Source organism: Cylas formicarius, unplaced genomic scaffold (assembly GCF_029955315.1).
Source record: "Cylas formicarius isolate icCylForm1 unplaced genomic scaffold, icCylForm1.1 PGA_scaffold_7__23_contigs__length_41026272, whole genome shotgun sequence".
NCBI classification, from domain to species: Eukaryota; Metazoa; Arthropoda; class Insecta; order Coleoptera; family Brentidae; genus Cylas; species Cylas formicarius.
In genome coordinates this window covers 30,039,706-30,050,105 of record NW_026844352.1, presented here as the reverse complement: position 1 = coordinate 30,050,105, position 10,400 = coordinate 30,039,706, and the positions used below count along the sequence as shown (strand labels likewise).

The following is a 10,400-nucleotide window of genomic DNA, read 5'->3' as shown; positions in this document are numbered from 1 at the left end:
CAAGGTGTCATTGGCAAAGCGGATATTGTTTATGAGTTCACGGTTTATCCTTATTCTTGCTGTTTCTTCACATATAGCCTCTTGCATGATTTTCTCCGAGTAGAGGTTAAAAAGTATAGGAGAGACCACCGGTCCTTGTCTTACTCCTCTTTCTATTATTACCTTATGAAGTCTATTAGTATTATTAAATCCTCGGATAATAAGTAACCAAGATATATATCACTCGTTGATTCTTTTTACCCAATTATCCAAAAAATGTATCATGACGCAACATGAAAACCAATATTAAAATCAATACTACCATAAACTAATTAAGATTTATTTGTTAAACAAGAAGTATATTTACATCCATATTCCAGAAGTTTAGCTTTTCAAGTTAAAATTGCTTTCATTTTCTTGTTTTGTCCTTTGATAACCACATTATTAATATTAAAGAGATATTTTTACATAAAATAAATTAATATAAAAACGAATGAACACCCAGAAAATTAACCAGACGAATTCACCAATCCTCCAGTATAGTACGAATTGAAATTCAACCTGAAATAAAAACAAGGTATTGAACCAAAATGATACAACTTGATACCATACTATACCAAAATGCACCGTGTTATTCAGATCTATTTTATCAAGCAACCACTACACTTCTAATTCACGAAGACTAGCAATAAAAAACGCAAAATTAGAGTTAATCTGGCAATACCAATTAACCATCTAATATCCCGGATATGGTAAATAGAATCTTGATTAAAATATGGAAAAAATAATATTCAAAGATAAATAAAACTAATGAGTTTATCAAAAATTCTACAGTAAACGAAAGAATTTGATTTAAAAAAATATCAAAAACCAACTCACCTATAGAGCAAGTTAAACAACCTGTCGTGTTCGCTAGTATCTTTGTTCAGATTATTAATTTGCGCCAAGAGAGTTCTAATAGACTTGGTGAACTGGGCGTCAAATGCTCCTATTTTGTCTTTAAAGCTTAAATCTAGTTCTGTTTCGTGGCTGCTACTGAGAATCATTACGTCATTCTATAAATTGATCAGAATTAAGTAGCGGTAATTTGCAAGAGGAAAAATAACTTGGGGAAGGGACAAATGCGCCACTAACTGATATCTGTTGTAAGTTATACTTAAGACACGTGGAAAAGTAAGCAGAAGAATAAACGACATTTTCTGGTACTTAAAACAAAAGTTTTATGAGTAGACTGGGACTAAAGTTTATTTTAGGGGCTTAACTCCGAGTTCCCAAACTGAATATTAAAATTCAAAAATTGGACGCATATTTTGAGATGGGTGAAAGAGTAGTGCAAAGAGCGATTCATCATGCGTTTAATATATTATATTCACTAAAAGCGCAATAAAAGCTTCTTGCTTTAGTAATAATACCTGCATAAAAGATTCGTAAAACGAATTTGGCAATGAGCCCAACTCCGCTTCCACAAAATAGCGCTGCATCCTCTTCGAGTGTGCAAAATGCGATAATAAAAAAATCATATATATATGTATACATATAATAAAAAACTTTGAAAGCAAATGTTTAAAATTGCCACATCGCTATAAAAAATTGAAATTCTTACTTACTTGCATAAATTTGCAAAAATCCACGCAAATATTTAGCAAGTCGATGACGGTGTTCAAGATCTCCGGTATTGTTAACATACAATCTTCAAGGCAGCTATCTAGGAAATCACAGTGACACGCTAAAATTTCATCAACATTTTGAACCTGAAATAAAGATTTTCGAGAATTCTTAATTGTCACCTAAATAAATCCAGCATATAACTGACCTTAGATATTTTCTGTAAAAACATACACCAATGGGGCTCTATTACCTCGACCATCATGTGGTATTCCAGATTTTGGATACAATGAAGCATCTTCTGCCTCAGTGCGAAAGCTTCCCTATAGTGCCTTGCGTCTTCACAGTGAAATTTTTTAGCCACCTTATTTGACTTCCACACTTGGCAAATCATCCTTTCCACGTGCTTGGAATAGAACAAATGGCGAAAAATCATCTGGTAACGTGCCAAAGACTTTCGATTAAGTATGAGAGATAACGGCCAATGCACTTCGTAACTAAATGTAAAAGATTCTATGACGGACAGCTGTTTGGGATCGGAATTGGTCCAATACTCTAGAATAGAAAAATCATTGTTGCGTTAATCGATTTAGGCAATTTAGTAAAAATTATACCCTGTTCTGAGTTAGTTTGTATGCTCAATATTTTAAACATCTGATACTGCAAATTAAAAGGCAGTAATTCAGTCCTCAGATCATCCTTGTAAGGATCGTTAACAGCGCTAGAAAGACGCAAAGCCAAATCCATCAGAGATTCCAATCGGCCCTGTATAACATCCACCACACCTTTATTCATTTCTTTTTCACACAGAGTTAAAAATGTTACTATGAAATCGCCTTTATCGAGCAGAAAATAATGTTTAACGGATTTCAATCGACCGATAAGATCCTTTTCCTTAATTACCAGGTCTAACAGTGTTTGGCTCGCAAACATATAAGCCTTCTCAATCGCCTCAATATAGTGCTTCTCTTCAATTTTGTATTGAATCGGATGGACTTTGTTTTTCACTGGTTTTCCTAAAATTGTTCGTTATCAATTGCTCACTATGGAGAATACGTGAAATTACCACACTGACGGATCACATTCAGATATTTTCCGGCTTTTAATATAATATCGGAAACCGAATCTAAGAATTTTGGTATTCCATCTCGTCGGATTGAGTACTTTTTGTCCCAATAGTCGGCCGAATAGTCAACGGGCATGTCTTCTTTTTGAATTACCTCGTTGTCTTCTATCAGAAACTAAAATCTTAATTTAATTCGATACGCTATCACAAAATGGAAAAATTCATAAATCCTGAATTCTGAAATGCGGTCAATTTCTTTTTTTATTTTTCTGTTCACTATTTAAGCACACATATAACTTTGAATGCAATATTTCGTTTGTTAACTGGGGAATATACATTTCGCAACATGCTTTTTCAGTCACATCGTTACCTATGGATTGTTGCGATAGGATCCTGTAATGCTTCTCAGGGAAGAGGCATTTTTTAACCATAAAAACTTGTTATAAATGCGCTATTAACAATTAGCCTGTGTTCTTTATGCAGTATGCTCTTTATACGCGACACACGACACGAAAATTATGTGTTTTTTAAAAAGTGCGCTGCCGAAAATAAACTCAAAATTACCTCCCGGGTTATATAATTGCCGCATAATAGAATCCCATCAAAGTCGTTTTGTAGAATTAAAAAGCGAACAATAACAAACTGGAACTATGGCCATAACAGATTAAAAATTATATTTCAAAAATACTTTGGCCAATGCGGTACTGCAGTATGTATCCCAAATAATTTCCAATTGAAAATTCAAATCCTGAACATATTTCTTTTTTATATTTTTTTCTTGGTTTGGCTCAATAATTTGCTTTTTACCAAAATTTGAAATGGGGAAAGTATGTTTTTTATTTAAACACCTTGTATATTACGCTTCCATGATGATGAATAAATAACCAATTAATTATTAACGGAAGTAAGTTCTAAGTTAGTGTGTTACTTAGTTGGCTGGTAGAAGCGGAATTTAACTTTATACTTATAATGTACTTACCTCACTTATTGGATCCGAAATAATTCCTCTGTATATCCACATTCCCAACATTTTCATATATGGTTGGCAAGCCTCTTCCATAAGTCGGAGGCACAACTGCTGAGTTTTTTCATCCCCAATTGAATTTATCACACTGTCATGCAAGAGGCTTAAAACTTTACCACCTTTTGCATTGGACTATAAAACAGATCTAGGTTATTGTATGTCATGTACTGCAAACTTCTTGTATTACCTTGCTTATAGAAAATGCTATACCCGCAGCAACACCGAGACATTGCATGTTTCTTTGTGCAAAGAACCACACTTTTTGTAAATTTAGATTATTTGTTCGGAATTCCGTCTCAAGTTGGACAACAAATAGCTATGTGTATAACAGATCATACAACATACAAAAATATAAACAAAATCAATTTAACCAATTTCACACTTACCATATGGTCTTTAATAAGCCTCTGCATAGCTTCTGCCAGGGCATTATTCACTTGACCAAACTCAAACCTCATCTTTTCTTCTGTAAACCTTTGTATCACAGAATAATGACTGGCCAGGGGAAGTATCTGTTTAACAAGTTCTTGCAGTGCTGGAGGCACATTATCATTTATTCTAAACATCCTAGGGCCATAAATATCACTTAACTCTTCCGGTTCTATATAACATCCTGGAAGACCTATAAGAACGTTCAACAAATCCTCAATAAGCACATTTTCTTGGGAAACTTCAGGAATTGCTGCTGTGTAACTTCCAAAGCTATGTGTGGAAAAATCAAGTGACATATTTGGCCTTCTCTGAACCCAAGAAGCCACTGATGGTGTGGAAGCTAGGGGTATGGATGCAGATACATTTAAAATACTGCTTATATCCCCTACGGGCATATTTTTTATATTCTCCTTCAATCTGCTTTTGACCTTCAAGATTCATTCAGTTAAATGTTATTACAAAAACAGGTGCAAATAATGTACCTGTGGTAATGTATCTCGAGTAATTATTTCTGAAATTGAAAAAGGTTGTTTCTTGCTCTTCAAGAGCAAAGATTTTACCCCGCTATCACGGGAAATACTGTTAAGTAACTGCATGTACAAATTTAAACAATCCACACTAAAACAATAACACAAAAATTCATTATACATGATAGCTCTAATAGGTAACATACTTCTTTTGTTTCAAATCATTGTATTTTGCTAAAAATGGCTGTGGGTTTGATACTTTTTCTACAAGATTCTGAACATGACTTTCTTGAATCATCTGTAAGCCCGAACAGCTTGATCCAGTGCTTCTATTTAGATCTTTTTGTAGATAATCAACCAACTCTTCTGGCTGCACATGCCCCCTAACAATAATAACATAATAGTAAGTAAAAACATTAATCAAATCATTTTTTACAAACCCCAATTGTTGTAATAATTTTGCAACAACATGTTGAAGTTTAAATTCACTCATATTGAGGCAAACTACTGCTAGTTTATACCATCTAGCTTGTAATTGAGGGGAATATTTTGTGAATAAGGCATTCAAATATAAACAAATAATCGTTATTTTGACGTTCTATACTTTCTACTTGAAGCTTCGTTTTCTTTTTTAATATTTTTAGGGTTCGAGGTTTTTTCTCTATTATAGACGAATTTTAATTAATACTTCATAGACTCATATTCATTTTGTAAAACGAAATTATGAGCTTTTTGTTTATATTGCAGAAGGATCAACCTCATAGGTTTAACCGACTATTGTTATTCTAAGCTATAGCCTGTTCAATGCCATGAAATCGCTCTCAGTCACATCAAACCACAGAATTAACAAGTAGTCTGCGACAAGAATCGTAAAGATTACGATTTTTGGTCTGCGATCAAATTGGTCTCAGTATCCATGGTTGTTTGAATATAAATGAAAATGGTGGTTTTGTATTGACACGCTGTGGTTCAATAGTTTATCGCAAATTCAGCAAATTTTTGTATCTAGCTTTCTAAACCCGCTGCACATTTCAGTATTTTAGCCGCAATGGCAGATTTATTGGAAGCATTGTACGAAAAGTACGAAGTTCTGTCGGCTGCAAAAGATAAAATTGATCAGGTTAGGTGAATCCTAAATCTAGTTTGTATAGGTACTTATTAACTTATTTTGGCAGCACTCGAAAGAATATGAAGATTGCATAGAGGGCACAAAAGGTGATGCAAAAGAAAAGAAACTGGCTGCACAAATAATTTGCAAGTTTTTTAAAAATTTTCCTTCCCTGCAAGATCAAGCCTTAAATGCAATTCTTGACTTATGCGAAGATAGTGACAGTGATATTCGAATCTGCGCCATGAAAACATTACCATTACTTTGCAAAAGTAACAAGGAATTTGTCAGTAACATAGGAAGTATTTTGTCACAATTACTGCAGTTAGAAGATCAAGATTATACCACTGCATGCAACTCTTTGATTCAAGTATTTAAAGAGGATCAGGTAAATGCCACTAAAGGTATACTGTCGAACATTCTTTCTCCTGCTGATGAAACAATCAGGGAGAAATGTATTAGTTTCTTATATACCAAACTGGCGAAACTTCAGGTTAAACTTGGTACTGAACTGGAGGATTTGTTGATTGAAGAAGGCAAGAAAATTCTTCAGGTATGAACTTCAATTGTTTTTATTATTTTGGGAAATTTACAATATTTATTGAGATTAACAAATTTACAAAAATGAAAAATTTTCATACTTTCATTAGCAATAACGATATTATGTATTATAAAAACATAAACAGATTTATAATATTAAAATGGTTAATTAATGGTCAATACAGATGACATAAATTTTGTTTTAGGATTCTACATCTAATGAATTCCTGATTGTAATGCCTTTTTTAATGGATTCAAAATTGATAAAAACAACAGCTGGGCAGCAAGAAATGGTAGATTTAGTGGCTGAAAGGGTAGAACTTAGTGAGACTTTTGACCCTCTAGAGGAGGGAAGCAATAACACTGATCGTTTAATCATGTGTGTGGATTGTATTCTGTCAGTATTCAATGTAAGTTGATTTCATTTTTTGGGGATCTATTGATTTTGTGATTATTTTAATTGTAGGCCAATGTGAACTCCACAAAATTTGTTGTATATTACTGTGATCAAGTATTACCAAGGTGGGATACAATTGGCACCTTAGAAAATGGAGAAACTTTACAGTTAAGATTGTTGAGACAATTGGCAGAGCTTAGTGCTCACTGTGGAGATCTTGAGAGTACTTCAGTTCAAGTTGGCCACATTTTTGAAAAAATCAAAGTTTGTTATTTCCTTAATTAATTTTAGTTATAAATGAAATTTTGGATTTTAATGATGTTCAAAAAAATTCTAAACTATATTCTTTATGTGAATTGTTTAATTGTATTTTTGTATTTTCTGAATTTAAAGTGATGTTAAGACTGGAATAAATTTTATAGGATTACATGCCCCTACCTCCTGAGAATGTGGATATGAGTGAGGTGCCTAACCTAGACTTCTCAAGTGTTGAATGTTTGCTCTATGCATTTCATAAGTTAGCCCGAAAATGCCCAGAATTTCTAACAGCAGACCCACAACTTTTAAAGGATTTTCGACAGAGGCTGCAGTATTTTTCAAGGGGTGTGCAGGGGTGCAAGAGAGGCCTGGAAAATACACTGGCTAACAAAAAGGACGGATTAAGTAGAGAAGAACAGGCCAAATTGAAAGTAGCCCCAATAGTGTTGAACAATATTAATTCTCTGATCAAGGATTTGTTTTACCAACCTCCATTGTACAAGTGTAATGTTCAATTGTCATTTAAGAAAGAAGACAAAAAAATCAAGGTTAAAAGTGTTTTCATCAAATGAAACTTATAATAAATTTTGCTTTTTAGGTTAGCGAAACCCATATTTCTCCTTCAGGTGGAAAAAGACATGTTCCCATCACATTCGATTCTAGTAATGGATCCACTGCAAAGCAGAACAGGTCAAATAGGAGTGGAGAGGATAGGAAACTGTACACGCCGCCAAGCGGAAAATTTAGTAATAATTTTGGTAAGTTATGTCCATATCCTATACAGAATTTGATCTAGAAAATGTTATATGTTGTTAGTGAGTTTTTTGCAAGGCAAGTTTTTGCTTATTCTTGTTGGATTTTGTTTCTTTTCATAATTGCGAGAAACTGATAGGTACAGCAAGATTGATTTCGAAAAATCGTGGCTGTGCGAAGCGTCTGCTCCGTAAGATGCACCTTGCAGTCTAGAAAGCCACTACTGAGCTTTGAATTTTTTATTTTGTCCTAGAGGGACGCATTGTTTTTGTATCGTGCTCCTGCGGACGACTGTGGAACTTTCGCAAAATCGATTCAATTTTATTCTGCATACACACTGTATAAAGTCTCGTCGATCTTCAAAGTCATTGCAAACTTTGATAAATACAAAAATTTGTACTCTCAATAGCGATTTCCAATGATATTTCTTCAATTATCTCTTGCACCCTGGAACTCGCAATCGACACAGTTTATTCAAATCAAATTATCCCATCTATAACAGTTTTTCATTTACCGCAAAAAAATTACATATAAAAGACACATCCTATATTTAATTCAAACAATGTTCGATATTGAGGGTATAGCCCTGGATCTCGCACGTTTCCTGGTATATGAAATTTTCCAATAGAGTGCTTTTCGAGAAAATACTAGTTTTCTGAGACGTACGTCGTAATAGTAAATGACATCATCGCGTCTAGATTTAGGGCGAGAAATGTTGGTTTTCATTTGGATTTTTTTAAGTATCCCGAATAGCGTATGTGATAAGAAGAAAACCGTAAATACAAAAATTGTGGCTATTGATGTGGTCTACAATACCATCTAAACCATTTTTCCATATTTTTTAGGAATTTTGATTTACGGCTAATAATTTACTCTGGGAAAGAACAATTTTCGGGGTCTTTTAGATTTTTGTCCATAATTGAAAACCCCTGTATATAATCGAAAAAAACGTTTAAAATAAAAGTTATAGTCCTGAATCTGCCGCGTATCCTGATTCAAGAATTTTGCCGATCTTCTAAATAGTTTACGAGAAAATTATTTTTTCTAGAAGCAAAAATAACCCAATAAAAAAAATTTCCAAAACTTTTGATTGCGCCCAACTTCTAAGGTTTAAATGTAAGTATATACTTCTATATTCCTGGCAATTCTGAAGTGGATAGCTGCACATTTACATTATAGCACGAAATATCCCTGTACAATATGTAAAAACGTTAAATAGAAAAGTTTTAGGTGTCTATACGGCCCGTATGACCATGTCCAAGAAACTGACAACTAGTTATAGCCAATTTTCTTTACAAAATCCCATTTTTTAGGTTATTTGCAAATTCACGCTCACTCTGTAAATTAAAAAAAAAAACTTATTCTTAATGATTTTTTGATCCCGATCTTGTGCATCTTTTCGTTCACAAATTATTTCGATATTTGCAATCGTTTTTGAGAAATGATTTTTTTCACGGACCGTTGCAAACGCGATTTTTAATTTTTTAAAAATACTTCCCGACCCCGAGTTTCAATAGGTTTCATTAACTAAGCTCTATACCTGTGCCAAGTGACACTTATCGTGTTTTATAGCGTGGACTGTTTAAAAGGAGCAAAATTTGAGCTCCCTCACTCAAACCGTTCGAAAGTTATTCGCGTTTTTATGGAGCGTGGACAGAGAACAGAGAACATAGAACAGACAAAAAATGAAAACGTTTATTTTTCGACGCTGAATCAATCGGTACTAACAGCGACGCTGTACGACGCTCCGTTGTCGAGATATAAGTTTCGTTCTAAGCGCGTATACTTTCGAAAAATTCGATTTCATCGATTTTTCGAAAGTAACAAGTAATATGTTGGCCATGGTGTATCAGTTTTTGTGAAAGGGAAATATTACTTGTGTTTCAGCTAGGTCCAGTTCGCGCGGGGGTCGCGGTCGTGGGGGCCCAGTACCAAGAGGCAGAGGCAGTCGAACATGGAGGAATTGAACAGGTTTGCTTATAGGTTTTCAGAATTGACATTTTCTTCTTAGAGTTTAACAGTCTTTGGTATTTGTATCTCTTTGCTTAAATTACATTTGAATAGACAACTAAAATGTCATGCTAGGCAAAATATTTCAGCAATTTAATTTAAGCTAAGAGATTTGTGTTTCATAAGTTACTCATTTCTAATTATTCACTTCTTGTTTGAATTTTTATTTACGAAAGCAGACGAGTTTCGCAAATATTTATTTTTGCTTTCCTTTCAAATAGGTTGACTGTTCAGTCACATATCTAAATTTGTCCTATTTCTTTTTTATCATCATCTTAAAACACAAAAAAATATGATTGTTGCACTCCGGGGATGCGCTTAGTTTCGATGATTACCTCACTTTGTTTCCCTTCATTCTGCTTTTTCCTAATATTCCTAATGTGGTTATCATTTGTTCTTCATTTTTTCTTTTTGGGATGGAGTACGGCTTGTCTGAATATATATCTTGGAAACCATTGTTTTTTGTAACGGAAAATATATGTTTAATTTGACATTTTATATATGAATTTTAATTTTTGTCCTCTTTTGTGAACCTAGAGCAGCGAAATGTTTATATGGTTTTTCGTAATGAGTTAATGCCTGTTATAAATATTTTAAAAATTTGTGTAAAAATAAAGTGACAGTAGACAGAAGTGACAGTATTTTTATTGTCTTCAAAATTTTAGGGGATGTTGGAATATTTGCCAAATCCATTTTTAGTGAATATTTTGAAATTAGCATAGTAAATTGCTTTAAATTTAGATATTTTATTAGAGTGCTCT

General features: G+C 33.5%; 2 protein-coding genes across 4 annotated transcripts; one reads left to right on the top strand and one right to left on the bottom strand.

The window, feature by feature from the left end:
• Positions 1–311: 311 nt before the first annotated feature.
• On the bottom strand, positions 312–5,350 carry LOC132704446 (gamma-tubulin complex component 2-like). 3 transcript variants are annotated; one of them, XM_060674449.1, is made up of 13 exons: positions 5,014–5,350; positions 4,780–4,956; positions 4,589–4,724; positions 4,061–4,534; positions 3,862–3,990; positions 3,630–3,806; positions 2,651–2,825; positions 2,199–2,600; positions 1,793–2,139; positions 1,587–1,730; positions 1,392–1,463; positions 859–1,034; positions 359–540 (listed from the first exon to the last, which is right to left on the bottom strand). In XM_060674449.1, exons 1-13 carry the CDS (start codon positions 5,064–5,066, stop codon positions 489–491), a joined length of 2,514 nt encoding a protein of 837 aa, XP_060530432.1. In that variant the 5' UTR covers positions 5,067–5,350; the 3' UTR covers positions 359–488. The 3 variants fall into 3 exon arrangements, with proteins under 3 accessions (XP_060530434.1, XP_060530432.1, XP_060530433.1); XM_060674451.1 differs by lacking the exon at positions 859–1,034 and having other exon boundaries at positions 312–540; XM_060674450.1 differs by lacking the exon at positions 1,392–1,463.
• A 121-nt stretch (positions 5,351–5,471) lies between these two features.
• Positions 5,472–10,263, top strand: LOC132704447 (apoptosis inhibitor 5). The gene is made up of 7 exons (XM_060674452.1): positions 5,472–5,693; positions 5,749–6,234; positions 6,428–6,631; positions 6,688–6,882; positions 7,041–7,424; positions 7,475–7,634; positions 9,517–10,263. Exons 1-7 carry the CDS (start codon positions 5,622–5,624, stop codon positions 9,594–9,596), a joined length of 1,581 nt encoding a protein of 526 aa, XP_060530435.1. The 5' UTR covers positions 5,472–5,621; the 3' UTR covers positions 9,597–10,263.
• Positions 10,264–10,400: the final 137 nt, after the last annotated feature.